Raw genomic sequence first — 23,957 nt, forward strand, 5'->3', positions numbered from 1 at the left:
CAGCCAATCAGCGAGCAGGAGCCAGCGGCGCCCCGGCACATCGGAGGGAAGCGAGGACGGAGCGGCCCCCTCCCCGGCGCCGCCCCGCCGGTCCCGCTGCCGGCGGCGGCTCCGCGGCGTCTCCTCCCCACTTCCCCCCGGGCTCCGCGCCGAGACAAGCGGCTCCGGCCCGGGCCTCCGAGCGGGCGTGCAGCGCGCATGCGCCTCCTCGCGCCGCCGCCCAATCAGCGGCCGCGGCGCCGCGTGGGCCGCCGGGAAATACCGGCGAGAGGCGGCAGCGACGGCGGGCAGCCGGTGACACTACAGCTCCCAGCGCACCCCGCGCGGGGCGAAGGGCGCGAACTACCGCTCCCGGCGTGCACCGCGCGAGAGAGAACTACAACTCCCGGCGTGCCCCGCGCGGGGCGGCCGTTCACGGCGCTGAGGGCCCGCTTTCCCCCCTCCCCCCCGTAATGGCGCCGGGTGCCCGGTGGTGTCTCGGGAACCCGCCCAGAAGAGGGCAGCGGGCGGCCCCGGCCCGGCCCTGCCCCGCTCCCCGCCGCGAGCGCACCGCCACAGCCACACCGCAGTCCGATGCACAGATGTAGTTTATTCGTTTAACAGCAAAGGGCTCGCGGCCAGCGCCGGGCCTCGCCTCTCCCCCACGCGCGGTTCGCTACTTCACCAAACGCCAAAGCGGCAGCCGCTGCAGGCCCCGACCGCCGCGCTCCTCCCCGCACCAGCGGCGGTTTTGTTCTCCACAGCCTAGTGTGGTCAAGGGTGGTTTTTTTAAAGGAGATCTTGGCTAAGTAAACTCAAGTCTGGCAGAGGAGTTTAAGACAGATCTATGTTTGCTTATACAGTACGTGAGTAAACAGAGGAAAAGAAGCAGGACAACCAGTGAGTGAGTTCACAGACCGTCATTTCCAGGTGTGCCTGCCTCACAGTATGCTATTTACATAAATTACAGAAATTTCATATATATTGTTCTCTGAAGCCCAATTAGACAAATATCTACCTATATATAATATAAAAAATACAGGAATTTGACTCTTCCTTTTGAAGTAAAATGTACATGATCCAACTGTGAGCAGGAGTTAAACCTGAAAACTCAGGCCTGTTGCTACTGAAGTTAACACCGCACACAACACTGCTGTCAAGTGTAGCTATGTCCTCTTCCTCCCCATATAATGATCCACCCAACCCCAGGCAGAAAAACCCAAAACTCAAAACATGTTTTTTTTCATGAAAAAAAAAAAAAGTTTTCAAGTAAAGATGAAGATGGGTTTCACCATTTCAACAGTTTGACTTCAATCAGTAGCAATGCAAACAAAGCCTGTGCAATGGCAGCTGTGCTTCCTCTTTCAAAAGCCACCCAAGCATCCCACCCTCTTCATAGTTACCATCTTTGGGGTTTTGTTGCTTTTTTCCTTGTAGATACCACTAGCAGTTCTTCAAAAAAAAGAAAAAAAATCTAGACAAAGGGAAGAATCCTTCCCCCAGAAAGCCTTCCCAGGAGTGGGAGACTTTCCCCCTTCTTTGTCCATTTGCAGTATATTTCAGGGGAACTTGGCCCAGGTCCAACAGGACTGTCCACTGAAGGAGGGTCGCAGAAAGGCCAGGGCTAAACTTTGCTCTTGGCAAATTAGAGTCTTTAATAAAGAGTAACATGTGCAAAAAATTAAATAGATCAACCCAGGTTTCCAGAATTATTGTTGTCAGAATGCTTACTTTCTATTTGTGTTCTTACCCAACCCAATGCTGAAATCTCAATTAAGTACCCGAGGTAAAAAGTGACATTTGGGAGAGATCACCAAAAAGAAAAAAACCAAGATGTGCAATCTGTTACCTCAGTGTCCTTCCTCCACCCAGATGCCTGCTTTAAAGACACATATGCAGCAGCAAAAAGAAAAAGTGTGAGAACATCCCCTTCTCTCCATGAGGACAAAGCACTGCTTCTAGTTGTTTCTGAAGGAAGAATTGTTTCCTAACAGGTGGAGTGGGTGTTTAGCCTTCCATTTGCAAGGAGGGGGGTAGGACCATCAGCTGCTCCCAGTTGCTTTCTGGCAAGTTTGTGGTGTTCTTTTTCCCCTCTGGGCACATTATAGCTGGAAACCTTCCATCGGGGCTTCAGATTGCTGGAAGATGAATTGCTGCTGGTTCTCATCTACTTGGGGAGCTAGAGCTGAGTCATCCTCTACTCCAAAGTAGTGCTCAATCAGGTCAAAGGCCTTCTGGTAGATCTCTTGGTTCTCATGACTCTGCAGGAACTCTATCTTATCCAAGCCTTAGAGAAAAGAAAAGTGGCATGTGATGAAACAAGGAGATCCTAATGTTTACACTGTCCCACATCCACCCTTGCTCCTATTCAGGACAAAACCCCTGCCCGTGTTAGATCTGCATTTTGTCAGCAGCACTGACATCTAAAGCTAACTCTTCCTGTTACTCTAGAGTTGCTTGGGGATTTTATCTGTATCAGACAGCATTGACATCTTTACAACAGTAGGTTTAGCTGATACAGCTCAAGCAGATTTGCTCACAGTTCTCTGCTGAAGACTAAACTGAAATCAGTGGAATTAATACAACTGGCCATGAATGGCTTGACAGTCCTGGGGTTGGAGGGGGAAAGAAGCAGGCCCAGCCTCCCTCCAGCAGGAGGGCAGTGACTGCTTTAGCTCTCCAAATTAAATCCACTGCTGAAAAGGAAGCATCCAAGCAATATACACTCTTGGGAATTTCAAGAATTGCTCTTACTGGGAGAACTGGGACACATTGCCAAAGCTAATTTGGAACATAATCCCTTGTGAGATACACATTTAAATGCTGAGCAGAAGTGAAACCCATGAAGTCAGGCACCTGTCAACATATCCCACAGTTTTCAAAGTCAATAGCAGCAAGACCACCAGGCACAACCTACCATAGGCCTCCTCAATCAGGCTGCAGTAAGGGTTGATGCCTGTCCCGCTCTGGTTGGCCTCCTGCTCTCCAAGCCTCAGGATGTTCTCCAGGCCATTCAATGCCACCTGAACAATCTTTGAGTCCATGACAGTCAGCAGGTCACAAAGAGGCTTGATACAACCCAAGTTTACCAGGTATCTACAGAGAGCACCAAGAACATACACTCAGCTTTCAGGATAGCAAGCATCACTTTCATTCATTTAGAAAAGCTCATGAGAATGAGTCAAACTAAAATAATGTTACCTACTAATACAGTAGTATTTTTACTGTTTTGCAAGCTTAACCTTTATCCACTTATTTCTATTCATAAACAAACCTCCTCTAAAAAAACCCTACCCACTCCCTTTGAAATCCAGGCGATACTCAGATTAAGTCCACACTGAAATTTAATTTGTAAATGAGATTTGGACATTTAGCCTAGTTCAAGCTATTTAAAAATGTGGGGGGAAAGCAGTTTGGATTAGTCTGACACTTGCTTATCCTTTTCCAGAAGGAAACTGCAGTGCACAGCAGAGCACACTGTCTAGCCACAACTTTGCCTGTGTCTCAGATACTCTCCCAGAGGTTCTCCAGCCTACTCCACTCCCTTACTACTTTGCCTTGCAGTTCCCAAAGACATAAAGCTGCCATACATTCAGAATGATTTCCCCTAAGAGGRGCCATAGGGAGTACCTGATCTGCTCTGGAGTTCCTCCTGATGTTGCATTTGTAATAGCCCATGCTGCCTCTTTCCTTGTACGGAATTCTGCTTTCTGCAAGATTTCTATCAGCACCGGGAAAATGTTTGCATCTATGACTGCCTGGAGAGAGAGAACAGTAAGAAGTGTTTGAATTAGCAACATGGTTTCCAAAAGCAGCTGAAAGAAACCTCTATCTCTACTTTCCAATAAACTTTCCAGCCTAAACCTTTTTCAGTGATTCCTCCATTTTATTCCTCTACTAAATCCTATTAGTGTAGGATATTCAATTCCATAACTAGCACAGTAGACAACCCCTCCTTATTACATCAGTACTGTAGAAAGTCTTTCATCATTTTATCTGCCTTTATATGTAGGCCATTAAAAGGCCAATTAAACCTCAACTAGCTACAGCTTTTCAACAGGGTATCTCCGAGCATGGACAAATGGGGGCTTTATGTCCTTTTCTTATTCCAATGATCCAGCGGGGGGGGGGGGACGGGGGACTCATTTCAGAGTAGTCTCTTTGTAGGTACGATTAGCAGATTTTAGCTACTTTATTTGGCAGACAGCTGAGAGCAGCCTGCCTGCAAAAAACATGCAGAACAGAAGTGAAGCTAAAAAAGCCTCTACATGTCAGATAAGAAGATCTGCGAACTCTCAACACTGAACTTGGAATCCAAGCTCACTACACATGAAATGGAAATGCCTCAAAGCTGTACCTGTATTTGTGCTCTGTTTCCTGCTGTGATGTTAGAAATAGTCCAGCAGGCTTCTTTCCTAATTGACTCCTTGGGACTGCTTAATAAGTGAAGGAGACAAGGCAGTGCTGAACAGTTCAGGATCACCTTATGAGAAGGAAAGCAGAAGTGAGGTCACCAGTATCAGGTACAGAGCTAAGTTTTCCACCTTCTTTCAATTTCTACACAGTGGATATTTTATATGGGTGCTGCATTTCCCTCCCTGACCTTTTCAGAAAGAGGAGAGGAAAGGTACTTCTACTATTATATAGCTGTGAAAAAAGGTACCAAAAAAGGTACTTTGCCCCATCTCCCATATATCTTGAAATGAGCCTTTCTGAAGCTCCATTTAAAAACACACAAAAACACACACACACACCACACACATCTAAAGTAACAGAAAGAGAAAAACAGATGCTGTTCTGATGCACTTTGCTTCTAAAAGCTTGCTGCAGCAGTCAGACTAAACCATGCTGATGGAAAACAGACTGCTACCAACTAAAGCACTCGCATTGAAAGAGATCATGCACTGATATGTAAGAGACATACTTTCTGACGACCATAAGTGTCATTAGTATCAAGAGCTGTACTCCTCTTTAGTTGCATCTGTAAGACAGTCAGATCCCCTCACCTGGGTCTGGATGTCATCACCTGTCACTATGTTGCCAACAGCTCGCAAAGCTGGGGAGGCCACTTTGTAGTCATTGTGCCTACAGAAAAGATGTAGGGATAAAACAAGTCTGTCGGATCACATGCACCTGAATCTTTAAGAAATTCTCTCCCCAGTTTCTCASCTGCACAATTTAGAATTCCATCCCCTAGCATACAGGGGACACTATGGACAGAAGTTTTCCATACTACCACAGGATTAGCAGAGACTGAATATAAACTTGTGATAGAGACAGTTTTGAACTTTTACAAACTAACTGCATCACCTTCATCTCAACTAACTATCTGACCCCCTTCCTGAACACAGATGTTGTTAACCCAGAGAGAAAACAGTGAATTTTTCCAGGAGAATTTTGGAAGCAAGTAGCTATTTGTTCTATCAGTTCTCAAAATTTTAAGTAAAGAGAAGAGGCCCATGCATTCAATCTGCAAACAGAAAACATTTTTGTCCAAGTTTCCATGTAGATATCAAAAAGACAAAGCTAAGCTGGCTTTTGCTAGACGCTGTTCTTATTGTCTGATTTGTCTAGTGACTAGGCTTCCGTGAGCACACTTGAGAAGTCTGAGAGCATGAGACAAACTACGCTAATCAGCGCAATACTCTCCTTTCAGAGAGTGGCCTAAGTGTCAGTCTGGACTTCTGCTCATAAGTTCTTCCCAGTGTACAGCATTAATTGGTATTCCAGCACTAGAATACTCAGTTTCTCTCAGGAAGAAAAGCCAATAAGCTACAGTCCTCAGCCTGCATCAGACCCTAACGTAACTGCTCCAGATTTAGCTAAGGTATCCGAACCATCCTAGATAGTGCCTGGATTCTGCACCCACCAGAAGTGGCAAGTACRCTGTGGCAAATTTTGGTATGAACACATGCTCAGCCACGTGCTGCCCCCTCTCACTGCTTCAACCCTGTGAGAGACAGGATACTTACATTAACAGCTCCACCAGTCGTCGGCACACACCAGAGTCAATAACTGCTTGAATTTTCTCATTCGGGCCATCTGATAAATAGGAAAGAGCCCAGCATGCATCTGCCAGCAAGTCAGAGTCACTGTTGAATAATAATCGGGACAACACTGGCAGGCAGGGAGATACCTACAACAACAGCAACCACCCGGGAAGGTTAGTCACATTCTGTCAAGGACCACTGCATTTGCATGTAAACATCATGTGGCTACGCTGACTGCTAAGATAAGTGTTGAATGTCCACAGTTTCCTTCCCCAAAGTCAGCAGCTTCCTAGCTGGTTTACACAGCTCAGAGAATCTAAGATTGCCTCAACAGCTTTATTACTAAACTAAAATTATATCCCTTCCTCTTGGACCAAGTCTAGACTTCCGAGACAAGTGCTACTGTGCATGCTACAGTTTGGAAACTGCTTACATTTCTTATATAAGAGCACGCTCCATTTCTTGCTCTTAATAATCCTAAATAGCTCAGTACACAGAGCTGCAACCATCAGTAGTTGCACCTCCGATTACTCTGCTCATTTGTAAGTGTCTTTATTTACACTCAATTCAGATTTCAACCCTCACTGCAGACTCCCCAGCTTTGACAAGTGAACTTTCAAGTGAAATAGATCTTAAACCATTTTAGTTCTACAAAAAAGGATGGGACAGATCCAAATGGCCAGTAGAGCCCCTTAGTGACAGTGGCATAGCAGGAAAGGGAAAACTATCACGGCTCTTAGGTGGCTATAACAGTTTTGAGGGAGTCCTGTTTTGGAGGATTTAGATGTCTTGGAATGAGGTTTTAATCATGATTTGGAACGAATCTCAGACTTCCAGAGTTCATAACAAAAGGGTCCAGAGAAGCCCAGAGCATGTGCTCCTTGCACAGAAGTCAGGGTTCACGCCCCACTTGAGCAGCCCAGCTGATGGGCTGCCAACTGAGTGATGTTAAGAGGTTGGCAGAAAGCTAAGTGGGCACTCAAATACCTGCTAAACAACAAGATCTCAATCTCAGCAGGAAGAACCTCACCTTATTCCTTCCTGGAATGGCTTACGAAAGTCCAATTGCCAGAAGTAATTTGGACTAACACCTTGACTGGGTGTCTCCCCACCAGCTGCCTGCCAATAAGATATTTATTCTCACCTTATCAAATTCGGGTGGTGGGTTCTTTCCTCTGCACAAGTTTGACAAGGCCCAAACAGCATTTCGTGTCATCGTCAACCTGGTGGACTTCGTAAGGAGCCTAAAGAGACAGTTACCATGAATTATAGCCTTAGCGTAGAAAGTTACTGGAAATCACCAAGGGAATCAAAACTGAAGAGAGAAAACTATAACTTCAAGGAAGCCAAGCTACTACAATACTTGCTGAGACTCAAGCCATGCTGTTTGTCACTTGAGCCTCTCAATAAGCAAGAAAAATGAAATGCAGCTACTTCTAGGATGAACAGCTCTTGTTCCTAACGATGTAAAGAAACACTGAACAGGAAGGCAAATAACATGGTAGGCAAGTTGCAGAAGGAAGTGTATGTTAGTAGAATGCAGTTCCAAATTTGAATTCAGCCAAGGCAGACACACATTTATCTGAAGTCAGATGGTTCTCACTAGAGACCAGCTGACAGGAACTGCTCTGTGTCTCAACTCTGTAATGACTACCATGAGCCCTGCTGGCTGAGGACTTCAGTCAGCAATTGCTGCTGAAAGAGGCAATTGACAGAAGTGTAGCAACTTAAAAGTCATTTGTGACAAAGCATCAGTATGCCAAGGACAGGGTAAAGTAAATGTTATTTTTTCCAAGAGCAGTAAGTAGTACTTGAGAGCACACTCCCAAGAAAGACACCACACTAGCTGCAGAGAGAAGGCAGTATGCAGAGACCTGCTCCCCTTCCTCAGTCCTAGAGGAGCCCATTCAGACAAGCTTCTGAAACTCGGAGCACAAGCATGAGGAGCAGGCATCCAAAAGGACACACACTGAAACAGCAAGCCCCGTGACCTCAAAGACGAGCACACTGCGAGGGCACTCACTTCAGATTCAGAGCGGTATAAAGGCTTGTGAGAAGGCATGTTATCTACCAAGTCCCACTCTACTTTATCAGATATTGTCTGAACAACTGCCAGTTTATCTGTTACCAATGGTTTGATTCCCAGTAAACATTGRCACACATTGCTAGGGAACCTATTGACTTAGCATGCATGTTGCTCTGCTGTAGTACAACGGGACTTCAAGAACTGTATTGGCAAGTATTCATGGCTACTCACATTAACAAGGGAGGAAGAATAGCGCAGTTAAGGACATAATCTCTACACACAGAGCTGTCTCCAGCAATGTTCCCCAATGCCCAGACAGCCTGAAAGGAAAGAGCAACAGTTTTAGCATTCACAAAGTCTCTAAACAGAAGAAGAAAAAGGCAGTGTGCTAGGAAGGCATTTGCCTATAACTCCAGGTAACTGATACTTCAATTCCTGGTCTGAAGCCAGTTGTTAGATACCACTCATTTTGAACACTGCATTTTAATCATTTGTGGCCCACTGTGGTTCTTTCCTACCGCTAAAGAAAGAAGTGAGCCTTACCTGTTCTTGAACATCCTCAAAGTCAGAGTTTAACAGCTCTATAAAGATAGGAACTGCCCCAGCCTCAATTACTATTTTCGTTTGTTGGGAGGTTCCTGATGCAATATTCGTCAGTGCCCAGGCTGCTTCAAACTGAAACAAGCAAATAAATGACACAGGCATGAATAAAAATTCTGATACAGCAAGATRTTCACCACTGAATTTTGGTTGTTATTCTTTTGTCCTCTATTAAAGGTTGTGAGAAGGGGGGGAAAAAAAATTACTCCATGAAACACCTCAGTACCTGAAGAACAGATTTTACTGCCTCGAACAGCAAAAACATGTCCGCTAAATGCTTTCTCAGAGGCTATAGCTTCTCAAAGGATTAACAAGTGAAAACACTGTCAGTCACACCACATCATCCCACTTGTATGACCACTTTCCAGTATGACAAGTGAAAACATGTAGCCTAGAATACACATGAAGTAGAAAGTTTCATCTATCCAGCACAGACGGCCAGTTCTAGTCCACCCCCTTGTCTAATACTACAGAGATGCCTTAAGTTCAAGTGAAGTTGAGCAACAAGTTCTCCACTTTTGTTGCTCATTCATTACTTGATTTAAATATAGATTTCCATTCAGTTCTCCTTGAAGGTAAACCCCTATGATATGAGGTCTTGGGCTGGAGGGCAGGAAGGAARATTGTCATCAACTCTGACATCAAATCCCATGTATGGAAATATTTTTAACTCTCATAAAGTAACTATAGTTATTACCAAGCTGGAAGGAATCTCAAGAAGCCATCTAGTCCATTCCTCTGCCCCACAGCAGAATCAGCTCTACCTAAGCCATTTCTAACAAGATACTTAGCCTGTTCTTAAAAGCCTTCCAATAATGGAGATTTTTCCCTACACAGTTTTTTCCTTACACAGTTTATTCCAGGGCTTAAGTACCTACTAGCAGAAAGGTCAGACAAACTTTCTTCTGCAACTTAGATATGATTTCTTGTCCTACCCCAATGGACAGCATATGTAAGTTATCGTTTTTGCTAGTATTCTTCCAGGAATTGAATTTAGGGCAATTCATAATTCCCTTTCTTTTGCCTCTTTACAAGCTTTATGCACCATCTTTATCTTTTCACATCCACAATATGATCTGCATCTTTTGGGTTCAAGACATCACTTTTCCCTAATGGCACTTGTGGGTTCATGTTGCTCAGCTGTGAAGTTAATGGTTACATGCCATGAGGAATTCATACCACAGAGACTCTCCCTTACCTGTAGCGTGCAGTTTTCACTTCTTTTCAGGAATTCAACAAATCTGTCCACCACTCCCTGAGTGTTTATCACTTCATCTATTGGAGGATTTGGCTCTGAAATAGCAAGGCAGCGTCAAAACAGTATATAGGCCTAGTACAGAGGAGTAAACAAGCATGGACAATTATGGAACTGAATGGTTTCCAAGCTGTGCTCAACTGGACAGGTCAGCTCCTTAGAATCACCTTCTGAACAGTTCGTCCAATCATAAGCCATTAGCAAATTTACTAGATGATCAAGTTTCTAGATTAATACTTTCCCCAAACCCAAAGTTGCTAAGCTTCTGTATAGCACAAGTCCACAAGTGTTCTCAACAGAAAAGCTATGTCGGATCTTGTACCATGGATAAAATCAGCTATATTTACCTTTGGACAGTAGCTTCCTGAATTTCTGGGTGGTTGCTAGCTGAAGATCAGGGTCATCTGAGAAAAGCATCTCTACCATCTCTCTTGTAATCACTCCCTCCTGAAAGGGCGGAAAGGGGACAGAACCATTCCATTTCACACCGGGGTTACTAAAGGTATTGCAGTCAAGGCCACCTATTGATTTTGTGCTTAGCTAGTAATCCAAAGATTCACAACTCAAAATTACAGCACACTATTTTGATTCCTGGAAGACACTTCCAGTTCATCATAGGAACACTTGCAGCATTCTCAGAAGTGGGGAAAACAAAGGCAAAGCTTGTCAGTTCTATGCACTCTGCAGCATTAAGTCTATCTGAAGGTGTGATTGCAACAAGGAAAAGGCACCTTACCCCACATGTTGTGGAACTGACATAGGAATCCACAAGGAGGCTATCAAACATGGAGGCATCTTCATTAATCAGTTCCACATTTCTTCTTTTAAAGAGCTAGGGGGAAAAAAAAAAAAAAGAGTCTTTATTAGAAAGCAATGATGAACAGTCTTCACAACTAGATATTCTTGTTCCACAAACAAGATACTGTCAGCTAGACTAAACGCAACCTGAATAGAAAAGCAGTCATTAATAACAGCTCTGCACTCTGAAGACTAGTTTGACATACAAACCTTGATAATAAAACAAGTCAAGTCTTGCCCTCAGATATGCAAATACCCAAATCACTGAAACACTGATATAGACAAGTGCAGAATTTAGCCTAACAAGCTCAGGAAACTAGGGAGAAGACAGCTTGTAGATGACACACTAGAGCAGCACATATTTAGTCAGAGCCACACACATCACTGGGAACTCTCACTTTCACAGACCTCCAAGCTAAAAAAACAGCTCAGAGTTGAAAAATACTTTCAGCCCATACTTTCATTTATTTATCCTGCTTCTTGAGGAAACAATCCCATTCACTAATTGATCAAAAGTCTTAAAAGCAAGGATCTATGAACAAAAGCCTCCAAGACCCCAAGGACAAAGAGCTTGGAGAGCTCTTGATGTGAGCTATAGTCTGTACTAGATGCACAGCAAAAAACAAACAGTAAAATCTCAGTTGGAACAGGAAAATAGGACTGCCAACAAGACTTAATACACCAACCCTTGAAGGTTCCAGTCTAACAGGAGCACATTCCYGATTGTGTTAAGGCTGTATACAAGCTAGTCAAGGTGAGTTACCTGTTGCTCTCGTTTCTGTTTGCGCAGTTGGATCCCTTCCTCTTCTCTTCTCCGACGCATTTCCTCAGGATTTAGGGCTTTATTCTTGTAACTCTTCATTCGATAGTTATCCTTTGCAGGGCTCGCCATGGTTTCTGTAAAGAGAAAAATATCTGCTTCAGATTTCTTTTCATTCTCCATTCTATAACCCAGCTGCCTTCCTCAAAGTCAGCACACATGAGAACAGGCATGGAATAGCCAGATCAAACAGCCTTTAAGATTAAAAAGCAAGAGTTGTCTTCTTAAATGCTGAAGTAGAAGTTTCAAGTTAGAATGTGATTCTGACCTTAGTTCACATGATATGTTAAGACAAGAGTATTATAAAGTTTCTAGGAAGCACAAGCATAATTTATTGCTCTGAAAGCAACCTCGACCTGACTTCAATATCAAGCACGCTACCTATATGAAAGACTTCTACTTAAACAGCTTCATTGTCCTCGAGAGGTGTATATCTAACTTCTACTTGGGTTTTCAGCAGAAACTGTTTCCCTATCATCATGGCATAAATCACATCTTAAAGATTCTTTCCCAGATTCAAAGGCCTATTGAAGACCATCTGGCAAGAACTGGATTGTCAATCAACACGACTACATCAACTTCAATATTTTAGAGCAGCCTGTGAAAGCATCCAAATTTGTACGCATGACAAAAATACAACATAATTCACAGCAAACACTGAGGCCTTGATTTCACGCTTCTAACAAACATAAAAGAAAAAAGAAAAAAAGCTGTATGTAACACAGTAGCCTGGTGGGACAAACATGGCCTAAGTGTTCAGTTCTTGACCTACTTATTTTGCTGCTTCATATTTATCTGACTACTGCAGTACTTCAGACTTGATTACTTGTTTATTTCCCTCCCGGTCAGGGAAGTGACACTCCGCTGCTTGGCACAGTGAGAGCAACCAGGACCAAGCAGTAACCTGAGCACAAAAGGATATCAACTCCTTAACTGCATCCAACTATAATCCACTGCTGTGACCAGATCAACTCCTTGCATCTTCCCAAAGGCTCCCTTTCTCCAACTTATGAAACAGGTTGTTTGGCTTCATTTCTGTGACCTTCAAAGGACAGGAAGGAAACAATTATGATATACAGTATCAAAGTGCCAGTTAACCCTGTGACCAACAACTTACTTTACTCTGTCAGTCTGCTGGATACCAGTATCTTTGTTTTCTTCCACCTGCCTTTAGCACTTGGAAGGAGCGTCCTGTGAAAGTCTGCAATGCTATCTCATTATACTTTTTCTTTCAAACTTTGAGTGCTCCTCAGCCACGTTGCTTACAGAAAATTTAACTCTGACTGTTATCAACTGCCTCCAGCCGTTCTGGAACCATTCCAAAGTCAGCTGTAGAAGTTTCAGAGCTCACTGCCCTACTACTGGGAAAGCCCACAGCCACGCCAGGGAAAGACACACAAGCAAGGCATAAATATCCAACATTTCATTGTCAAGGAAAAAGAAAACCACTTGAATTCATGTGTTATCATGAGAGGCAACAAAATACTTTCGTTCTATGATTTCAGAGAAATAGCTAAAAAAGACAGAACACTAAGTATTCTGAGGAAAAAAAAAAAAAAAACAACTCCGTTTCATAGTATCTGCTTTCTAAGAGGACATTCCCTTACCTAGCCAAAACATCAAGAGGCTGTTCTTGTGAAAAGCAATGGAAAAAGCAAAAACCCCACTAAGATCCAAGTTCCTCTGGTCATCTGCACTGTGACAAACACGCATGTCCTTGGCAGACAGCCCTGACCCCAGGCTGTCCAGAGTTGCGAAACCATTTTGAAGCTTGGCAACTGACAGCTGCAGCAAGAGACAACATCATGCTTGAAGAGATGATGTAGCATGATGAGCTGTAAGTTTACTGGTAACTCTGAAGTCTGAAAAAAACAACCATAACTCTTCATCAGCAAAAGCAGTATTCCAGTGCAAGACTAGAAAGCCCTTTTCAGTAACCTGCTTAAGAGACACTAACAATCTGAGCATCTGCTTAAGTGGTCAGAATTTGTAAGAAAAAGTGACTACATCATCCTAAGCACCACTAAGGAAGATGTATACAGCCTTAAAAAAAGATTGCAAGACAAGCAGAGGCTGAAGACCGCAGAGAAACTATTCAACTGCTCCCACTCATCCATCCCTCTTCCCAGCAGCCCTTTATGCCAAAACTGCAGGGAAGGCATCTTATTTACTGAATAGCAACTAATTCAGAAGGTAGAGAAGATTTAGGAACAAAATCCATAGGCTTTAGGGGTTTATATCTGCTCTCACAGTAGCAAGATGCCATCTATACACAGATTTTAATTCAGGAAATATTAACTACTGCTGCTTGTTCTGTAGGTGTAAGTGTTCCTATTACTATCCCAACACTAATGGCTGTTGCATCTACACAAAAGAGCAACAGTTGCTAGTTTAATTCAGAAAGATGACAACAGAACCCCTAACGAAGTCAAATTTGTTACCTCCCTTTGGAAGGTGAGGTCCCCAATTAAAAGGTAGTTTTAAGAAAGGGAGGAGGGGAAAAGTGATTAAGTGGGTTAATACTATATACAGGATTACCAGCCAGTTAGTCATATAAATAGCTAAGGGACACATGACAGTTCAGCTGCCTGGAAGCTTGCACAATCCCACTCAGCTAGGCACACCCTGCGCACCGCTCTGCACAACCTGGCTTCTGGGTGTCAGGAAAACAGCTACGGAAGTTAGGCCACGCTACGAGCTCTCAGAGCACACTAAGCATGCCCTGTACCTCGTATGACAGAGCTAAAAACACTGTTGTGCTGCCAGGGAATCCCCMAAAAATACAGCTAGCCACTGAAGAGGGAGCTTCGTGACAGCTGTATAACTATACACCACTGTCCAGTGGTGTACCTTGCACTTGTTTTTCTACTATATCTGGCACACATTTACCACTACAGATGCTGCTGACTTTTTCCAGTCTGTCATCTGTCTCATTACTTTAATGAGATTGTAATGCTAATTTGTTATATTACATCTAATTTCTATGGAAACAGATGAATGTCACAAATGCAGGATTATGACTTCACTGTGAGCTCAGCAGATGCTGTAGGCAGCACAGACTGCAGCAAGCACAAACCTACGAAAAACAGAACAGCCAGTAAGAGGCCAAGCACATACAAATTCTTTACTTGTAGTGTTTCAGTACAAAACATCTAGCTAATCCAGCATACCTGCAAGTCAGGCTTCAGCGTTAACTRTTAACTCCAATTCTATCAGTGTAAACACCCACAAAACTATCTCACYAAGTCAGACTACTGGAGTAATTTGGATTTTATTGTTAGGAAAAGCATCATCTACTCAGAGGAGTGATGCTCAGACAATGCTCAGGCCAGATTTTCACTTTGCATTTTAACTGTTGCTCTGAGAAGTTTCTGCTTTTAAAGAGGCATTCTTGATTGCAAGACAGCCATGAAAACCTAACCAGACCAAATTTCTTTTAAATAAAAGCTCTAAAGCTTTAGTTGCTGCATTTAGGCAGCTGCCCTAACCTCTTAGAAGTGCTGTCCTACAGTAGTGTCCTGTATCTCTCCTAGGAAAGGTTTTTCTTCTCTAAAAACCTACTAAGCCCTACCTTAAATCAAGATAGCATCAGTTCACACCTTGAATTACAAAGTTGTTCTGATGTTATTCCAATCAGGACTTCTGGACTCCGAGCTTAACTACAGTGCTCGAAAAACTACGCGAGAAGACCGTTTCCTTCTGCACCGCAGTGGTTGAGCCACAGCCTGTCAGCCGTCTGCAGCGCGCCCAGAGCAAATCACACAGCCTGCAGCTGCTCCCGGTACCCCTTTTCTGAGGCCACAAGCAGCCTGCCGACCAGAYGAGCCGCTCTGGCAGTGCCTGCAGCCTGCTCATCACCACTAGCCTCTGCCCTCAAGCCCTGACCAGCCTCCTGTTGGGACAGGTACACGCACCCATTGCCGGCACGGAGGAAGAAAACTGCAGGCACCCAAGCACAGGTGCCTTGGGGCACAGCTCTGAGCCAGCAGAGCCAATCCAACAGCTCACTGCACAAGAAGGGCAGACCTATTGCACGTATTATATATATATCTCAGTGCAAGACAGAACAAGGAGAAGGCTATGCAGCCACCTAGCTAGAATGGCCGGACACCACAATCCCTTCACAACAGGCACAAGACCATATTTTTCACTCCCAGAGCTGCTCATGCAACAAGGTAAGCTCAACTGAGTTTGCCCAGAGTAAAGCGAAGCGGGGGAGGAAGCCACCCACACGAAACAAATCCCAAAAAACAAAGCCACAYGCATGTCTTTTTCAGAGCAATACTGTTAGACAAGGGCCAGAGCTTGCCCTGTTCTACTGAAAGATCAGCACAGCATGAACACATTGGCAGAGAAAGGAAAACAGTAAGAATTAGGAGACAAGAGCCTTAGTATAAGGCACCTCCTCCACCAAGAGAAAGAACAACAAATAGTCTTTCCAAGTAACAGCAAAAGCCAGTCCAGCTACTTATATTTCAGGCCCTTGCTCATACTTTGTTCCTACCATCCTAATCCCCTGCTGCAAAAAACAGCCTAGCTTTCTAGGAACCTAGTTTCCTCTAAATTTAGCAWCCCTTGGATTAACCTAAAACATTAAAACCTCTGTCTTTTCCTTTTTCACTGGTCAATTAAACCTGATTACTGGAAGTTCCTTTGAAATATCCAAGTTTCCTTAACAGTATATGGCCATTCACCTACCACTGGTTACAAAATTGCTCAAACTGCATTACCCTTAGGTTAAACTCTTCTAGCCACGTTCATCTTCCCCAGTGCAGAGGTAAAAAACAGCAGAGATAAAGCTTGTACTGCCTGTTAAAAATACAGCCTGCAGAGCCTTCAACCCATCTCCTCTTAATACCTCCACAAACAGTTCTACTAATCTGCAAGAGCATTAACTCACTTTCCAAATATGAAGATCACTTGAGGATCTGCTATTTCACAATGAAAAAACTCATGGTGTTCACTCAAGAAAAGCACAAGGAGACTTACATAGTTAACCCCACTTAAAAYAGTGTTCTGACCAAGCCTGGACCAGATACCACTTCTGCTCTAGGAATCCCCTGACCTCACATAGTCCCCTAAGTTGGGGCCTTTTATAGCCAACTATCTCCTTGCAGTAGTGAGGCTTATTCACAGCAGCTCCACTGAAGAAAAGTGATGGTATTTGCATTTAAATAGAGCTCTCCTATTGAGCATCTGAGCTCTGCACCTCCAATCAGATCTGCCAACTATTAGCCCCAAGATGYCAAACCAGATATTAAATTCAGTGCTAACATGACACATTAAATAGATTTAAGGATTATCAGGCTGCATATATAAAGATTTATTTCTATATCCTGAACATACAGCAGCAGGTAACCCTGGCTCTGCAGGACAAATTCTGAAATCCGTTTGTACATGTTTGACAATTTGCTTTAATAGAGCTCAGCCACAAAGCTTTGCTTAGACACCTCAGAGACCACGCAGCTGTAAGGCTCACTGAAGAGCAAAACGCTTCCTAGCCCTGGCTCAGAAGGACTCCTTTGTGCTGATGAAGAGCAATAATTGGTGAGTTTTGCAGAAAGACCAGAAGAGAACATGTACTAAGTGTCATATAAACTCAAATATACCCTATTACCCCCCCAGGCTAAACTGAAAATACCAGGGATGACCACTGCACAAAATCAGCTTTTTAATAACTTTTTAGAAGACTGGCCTACATMGTCAAGACTCACATTATTAAAAGTCCATACAAAACAATCAACTTCTCTATTATTCTTCATTATTTTCTCCAGAGGGGGGAGAAAAAAAGAAAACCCACATGGGATTTCTAAAGCCCTGTAAGATCTTGCCTCCTGGTACACAGCACATCTTCAGCACACACAGTTAAAGTCTTCATGCCAACGAGCTGTGGATGCCAACACCTTTGGAACAAAGTTATTGACAAGAACTATGCAATTTAAGTCAAAGCAAGGCTTTATCAAGCTAATCATAATTCATACTGGGAAGGACTTTAGGTATTCTGTGAGCTGAGAATCCTCTTATAAGAGTTACAGAAGCAGTCAAACTTAGGGACAAAGTTTAACTGAGCAATACCTTTTCCTTTCAATTCTTTGTATTAAAGAAACCCTCAGGAGATGGAAGAATCTTGGCTCCTGCTGTAGGTCTTGTTGGTAAGTTTGCTTCACTGAGGAAAAAAACCCTTTTTTGTTCTAATCATTCTTCAGTCCCTACCATATATTGAATGATGAAGAGTATTTACAGTTTAAATAAAAGAACAAGGAAAACCAGTGATAAAAATTTGACTTTGAAGGCTCAGCAGAGCACTCAAATCCTGTAAGCATCTATGTAAAGGCCAACAYAAGCTACAGTTTTCAGCTAGAAAACTTTAATTCCAGGGCCATTACCGCCACACCAAGATTATCGCAGCTTCTTAATGTTACTGGATCAGAAACCCAATCTCACTTTTCTCCAGATGTTGTTCCTCCCATTTCTCTGCGTTACAGAAAGCATTTGCTTCAAGCATTTTTCAGCTGCTGATTAAAGCCTCCCAGCTGAGTCACTGCAGGGACTCATATGTCTAAATCAGGACTTGTGCTGCTGAGTCAGACTGAAGCGATAGAACAGAGAAACAGTTACACTGACAAATTTGGCAACACTTTTAAGCCTAAACACCCTTTCACAAAGGTAATCTTTATAAGATGCCCAGTAATAGAGCTGTAATGGGTATAAGACACATACCCCTAAGACAAAGCCTGCCAGCAAGGAAGGCTGACAGCCACGTGTTCAGGGTGGGATATGGTAGCAAGATTATACAAGTGTAACCAAATGTATTTGATGAATKCCATTAGCTTTGATCAATTAGTGCCTACATGGTACGTTTCAAAGCCAGCCCAGCTGAGAGCGAGGGCTGGACCAGGTGGCCTCTGAAGGTCCCTTCCAATCTATGTTTTCTTGTGATACTATAAACTTGGTCAGTTACAATTAAAAACAAAAACAAATGTAACTTGAGTAGCAAAACACAGCAAGTGAACTACAAAGTTTCATTTGACCAGCCTCACTTGCTACATTCCTTGGATTTTTTTCCACCTGGCAGCAAGTTCGTCCATTTCATATACTGGCCTGAAAATCCAGAGGATTTCCAGGCTCCTCCTGGCCTGCCTCCCCGTTTGCACAGGCTCCGAGCTAAGTACCTGCCCCTGCGGCATCACACCCCTGCCCTGCTGCTGCAAGGCAAACTGCCACAAGTACAGCAGGGGTTACCACTCTTTGCTGTCCTCACACTCCTCGTATTCATGGTCCRACACATCAGTCAGCGCGACAAAATCTGCTCCGAGTCGCAGGGGGATTCAGAAAGCCACTTCACAAATTCATACACCTTCAGGGTACCAAGGAGATTCACAAACTGAACAGGAAACACAGGACTCTCCATTGGAACAATTATCAGGAGAAGCAGCTTGGTAGATTTTTCTCTGTAGAGTTTGTTTTCAACAAAATGCCTGTGCTTTCAACACTGTGCCCTTCAGGAATAGCACAAAGTTTAAATTATTAAGCTGATTTAGTAGTAGACATCAGAGCAGTTCAGATCAYACAGAGTGAACATTTTACAATTAGAAGAACAAGAGAGCAGTACTAAAACAGAGATTGAAGACTCTCATATTACCTGAAAATGTTGACAACCTCTTGCGTATATTACAGTTAATGGGGCATTTCTTTAAGAAAAAAGAAAGCTTTTGTGATATTCTTAGAGCTGGGGAAGGAGAGGACTGGAAGKATATGCCAATCATTATCTGAAGCTACAAAGAGTCAATAGCAGGCAATGGGTATTAGGCTGACTACACATTATTGCTTCATGATCTCTCTTTTCTCCAGAAGGCTTAATGGCTAACATTTGTTCCTCAAATTCYCATTATTTCTGCAGTCAGCTAGTCAAATACAGCTCACAAGAACACATTGACAGTTAAGCCTTGGAAACTTGATTCAGTATGAGCTGAATGCCCAGCTATATCAAGTATTTTGCTTTTTTGAGTCAACCAAGCCAATTGGTAGCTGTGGTATGAATCCAAAGTACTTGGAGATCACTGATCAGATGGCATTATAGGTCTGTCATGCTAGTTTTGGACATGAATTTCTTATTGCTATCATCTATTTACAGCTGGAAAGAAAGCCTCTGGCCACTTCTACATTCTTTCTCTAATTGACACTTCTTTCCTCAAACTGTCAGCAAAGCTGCTGTTTTAAGTGAACAAACAAAACCATTCAGTGTAACAGGGACAATGGAACAGTATTAGGTATTTCTGAAGTGTTTCAAAACCTAACCCCTCTCTGGCATATTAACATTAATCAACAATTTCTTTGTAAATTTAAAGAGCGTCACTTTGAAAGCCATAGCTGAAGTCTTGCAGCTGTAGTAGTAGTAACATCTGAGGTTAGCTTAAAATAAATTATTAAAATTACTTCTAAGATTACAATTAGCAGTGCTTAAGTGAATTTTCTGTGTTTCTTCTGTATGTCATTTTCTCATTYGTGAAAAAGTTCCTTAACTTTGAGAAGCAACAGAAAAAGATTCATCTGCAACTCAGATCATGTAAAGTATTTTACACCTTTCTGACCACTGAGATGTCCTTAGTTGAGCACACTGAACTGAAACACCTGCTTTACAAGGTAACAGAAAAATTCTTTGTAACAGCAGCTACAGATAGGGACATATCAACTTCTCTGCAGAGAGTTCTCTTCTAAAAAAGTGCATCTCATACAACTTAACTATTTCAGTTGAGACTGTAGAAAGAAAAGGGTAAACAATCCATGCTTCTTAAATACAAGTCAAATGTATTCTGTAGAATTACCTGTATACACCCATATAAAAAGACAGCTCTAAATTTCTATAGAAAATTAGCTAAGAATAGGTTCTTATATTAAATCTGTTATTTTATCTACCTGTGATTTTTGATAATTTTACAATGAAGAACAAATTGCAAAAAAAAAAAAATCACTTCATTGCTCAGAAGATACAGAGGGACAAGAAAACCAAACAGCTATGCACACGGGAAAAGACAACTACATAAGTCCTGTCAAAGACACAGCAACTGAAGACTTTTCCTTCATGGTTTTGAAATTATCCCAGCTGGTGTTAAACCCTGGAAAAGTATCAAGGGTTTGTGGTCTTGTCACTTGCGCACTTCTGTTTCGAATGTTTTAACTCTGTTGCTTTTACGCTCTCATGCAGGTTCTTCGAGTGTTTACTACGAATGAGCACCGCACAGATTCAGTAATCTCCGAGAGCTGTCTTGAACACAGCCTGCCGCTATCCCCGAGCTGGGTGCTTTGCACACAGTACATTCTGTGCTAGTAAAACGCTTATCCATGCAGTTATTTGGCTCTCTGGTGCAGCAGTCACCATTGGCTCATTCCCTTCTGTTTTAGCTACCAAGAGCCAGTGATGTGATATCATTACTGGAATGCGCAACTGCTTTGCTGATGGTGCTGGCTGCAGAGGGGGAAGGGAAAAAAGCAAAAAACGTTTTCTTTGAGAGAATTAACAACCATACAGTGTACTTGTCTTTCATTAGGATCAGTCTAACATTAAGACTCCTTTTACCCTACCTGTGCTCCAATGTAAGAACCCACCTAATCCTCAGTCCAGCTCTCAAACACTAATTTCAACTCTACCACCTCCTAACCTTTTCACCCCAAATCTAAAGTTCGGGAGCTTTAAGTTCTTTGCAACCCGATTCCCATGTTCTGAGACATTCAGATTTCCTTAAGAGTGTACTGATGATCTACCAGATATAACAATCTTTCACCTGAGGCCAGACAGTCCTTTGTAACAGTTCTGAAAAAAAACAAACAGTAAGTCTTTGACTAAGCCAACTCAAACTCAAGACACGCATGAGTTATAGGAGTTAAAGCAACCAGAAACAGTGGACAGCAGTGAGAGAGCTGTAAGATCCTGACAAGCTCATCATTCYCCACATGTGCTTTGCTACAGAAACAAAACAAACAATACTGGCTGATTTTTGATGAGCAAATTTGAGGTTGAGTCTCACTAGTTGAAAACTGAAAGGATGAAAGAATTAGTACTTTCACTATTACACTAGCCATTTTAATGATTGAGCTCCCCTTTACAAAGTTCATGTTTGCTCTCTGCTAAACACAAGCAAACAAAGCAAACTAGCCAAATAACTAGTTAAACTCATCATCCATCAGCCACAGAAGTTTTGGTTTAAGAACTGAGATTACATATTGCTCCATACGCTAAGCGCCACAATAAAGACATTAGACATGTAATTTGCACAGTGACCGAAGGAAGACCTGATGACCATTTCCAGTAACACTGGCAAGTCCAATATTCTATGACTGCTTACAAAGCACAACTGTATTCAACCTGCAACATACAAAAGAAAAAGGGGTAGCAATGTTGTCCTTCCAAAACATAGCCGCATTACCCCAAAATGCTGACAAAGCAGTCCTGGTTTATTAAAAAAATAAATAAAAAACAGTAACACTAGAACAACTCAAAGGATGAATAGTATTAAGTTGTTGCTGTCAAGAAAAAAAGTCTGCTTGAAGCTCCAACAAGAAACTGAGGAGCAGGAGGGAAAAGGACAAGAAAGCTCCTTTGCATAAGTGTCCTCAGCTGTGGATAACACACAGTTTTCAGACATTCACCAACAGGCCTGAGGGCATTTTTCTACTCAAAGTTGCCAGTCAAGATTCTAAATCTCAAGCTATAATTTAAGTTTTAAAAGCTACTCTAGACTGGGTAGTTCTGTAGCCATTGCATATGCAGACTTGCAGCCACTAACTTCTTCTGGAACATCACAAGAGGCGTTTGAAGATGGAACAAGAGCTTCTGACAAGGTCGTTTTGATCAAGCTGCATCCCACTATGAAGGGCATTTTTAAGACTTCTGAAGGCAGGTCTGGTTAAAAGATAATACTGCTGCTTAAAATGGATAAGAAACTAGTCCTTACTTCACAGAGGAACCTTATTCTATTTTGTAAGGGATAAGCCTGCTATAAGCTTGCTTTTCACATTTACCTCATCCATTCAAACCCTGCCTTGCTACTTTAAGCCTCAAAAAAGTGACATTCTTGCTTCCTTGAGTAGGGAGCCTTGATTTGGAGCTATGTCGAAGACAACAAAAGCAGTCTTCTGTTATTGAAATGCCTTTTGAAGGGCAACGCTCAGTTATGATTTATTTGTAGCTAGCAAGATAGCTATCTGCTATCTCTCTGAGCCCTTGCTTAAGTATATTTAGTTATACGCTTATGAATATACAAAGTCACCCACTGTATTTTTCCTGTACAGTGTCAGGAGACGTATTTGTTTGTTTGGTCTACAGTGACATGCTGTAGAGAATCAACGCTACCTGACAGCCTCTGTGCATTTATGTTCACATTTCAAACAACATCAGCAGCAGCGTAAAGAGTTCACTCCAGATTTTCTACCATGGCAAGAGAAAAAACATAATCATGTGCAAAGAGGGTTTCCATCTAGCTTAGTTTGGAATTATAACTCGTAATTGAGATTTATACAACATGGTGTGGTAAAAATTGTATCCTACTGTATCAGTATAACACACAGAATAACATGCAAGGTAGAATAAGCAGGGCCCTGCTAGGTTATTAGAACACCCAACAGTATAGTCGGGGCTCATTTCGTCCTAGACTCTTGCAGACTTCCGAGTTTAAATTAACCAGACATCAGAGATGTGACAGCAGGCCACGGGCACTCCGAGGAAGCTTCAGTAGCGGCAGCTCCCTTCAAACACCACCGTCTCTGAAGGCTCCGGCTCCGTGCCCGGGCCGGAGGGAGCTCCCCGCCCCCAGGCTCCCCCGGTACCGAACAACCCCGCTACCCCCCGGCAGCCCCCGCCGCGGCGGGGCCGGAACCGGGCCGGGCATCACCAAGCCGCTCCGAGCGCCGCGGAGGGAGCCGGCAATAGCCCCTAAAACCCCTAAAACACCCCCAAAATCCCCGGCCCCGCCCGCAGGGGGGCGCCCCGGGGAGCCGCGACCCTCCCGCCCAGCCCCGCGCGCAGCCCCAGCGCGGCCGGGAACCGCCGGAGCGGGGCCGCCCGCGCCCCAACGCGGCCGCGGCTCCCCCGGCCCGGCCCGGCGCCCCTCAGGGCAGCGCCGCGGCGAGAGGCACGGACGGGCTGCTGCTGCCGCCGCCGCCCTGCCCGGACCCCCGCGGCCGCCCTCACCCATCGCGGCTGCTCCGGCTGCGGCTCCCGAGCTGCGGCGGCCACAATATGGCGGGCAGCGGGAGAGGGAGGGCGAAGGGAGAAGGCGACGAACGGCGGCCGCGAAGGGACAAACCTCCTCCGGCGTCGCGGGCGCCCCGCCCCTTAAAGGGGCAGGGCGGGGAGGGGGCGGGGCGACCCGCGCCGACAGGGCGCCCCCAGCGGCCGGGGGCGGCACCGGGGCGCCGCGCGTGGGGCACGGTCCAGCCTGGCACCGGCCCCCCGAATCCCGCCGGCAGCGCGGTGGCGGACAACAGGCCAGG

General features: G+C 43.9%; 1 protein-coding gene and 1 long non-coding RNA gene across 8 annotated transcripts; one reads left to right on the top strand and one right to left on the bottom strand.

The window, feature by feature from the left end:
* Nucleotides 1-569: 569 nt before the first annotated feature.
* Nucleotides 570-23,773, bottom strand: KPNA6 (karyopherin subunit alpha 6). Of its 7 annotated transcripts, none has more exons than XM_026085894.1 (15): nucleotides 23,656-23,773; nucleotides 12,403-12,510; nucleotides 11,412-11,545; nucleotides 10,587-10,682; nucleotides 10,198-10,297; nucleotides 9,794-9,888; nucleotides 8,539-8,670; nucleotides 8,227-8,315; nucleotides 7,114-7,213; nucleotides 5,952-6,115; nucleotides 4,986-5,064; nucleotides 4,337-4,462; nucleotides 3,610-3,737; nucleotides 2,897-3,075; nucleotides 570-2,266 (listed from the first exon to the last, which is right to left on the bottom strand). In XM_026085894.1, the coding sequence occupies exons 3-15, from the start codon at nucleotides 11,538-11,540 to the stop codon at nucleotides 2,082-2,084; spliced, it is 1,602 nt and encodes a 533-aa protein (XP_025941679.1). In that variant the 5' UTR covers nucleotides 11,541-11,545; nucleotides 12,403-12,510; nucleotides 23,656-23,773; the 3' UTR covers nucleotides 570-2,081. The 7 variants fall into 7 exon arrangements, with proteins under 7 accessions (XP_025941679.1, XP_025941677.1, XP_025941678.1 ...); XM_026085892.1 differs by lacking the exon at nucleotides 23,656-23,773 and adding an exon at nucleotides 12,586-12,730; XM_026085893.1 differs by lacking the exon at nucleotides 23,656-23,773 and adding an exon at nucleotides 12,586-12,730 and having other exon boundaries at nucleotides 12,373-12,510.
* Nucleotides 15,068-20,449, top strand: LOC112975591. Its single transcript, XR_003256673.1, has 2 exons — nucleotides 15,068-15,643; nucleotides 16,890-20,449. It is a non-coding gene; the product is annotated as an uncharacterized LOC112975591 (long non-coding RNA).
* Nucleotides 23,774-23,957: the final 184 nt, after the last annotated feature.

Source organism: Apteryx rowi, unplaced genomic scaffold (assembly GCF_003343035.1).
Source record: "Apteryx rowi isolate R43461 unplaced genomic scaffold, aptRow1 scaffold_68, whole genome shotgun sequence".
Classification (NCBI taxonomy): Eukaryota; Metazoa; Chordata; class Aves; order Apterygiformes; family Apterygidae; genus Apteryx; species Apteryx rowi.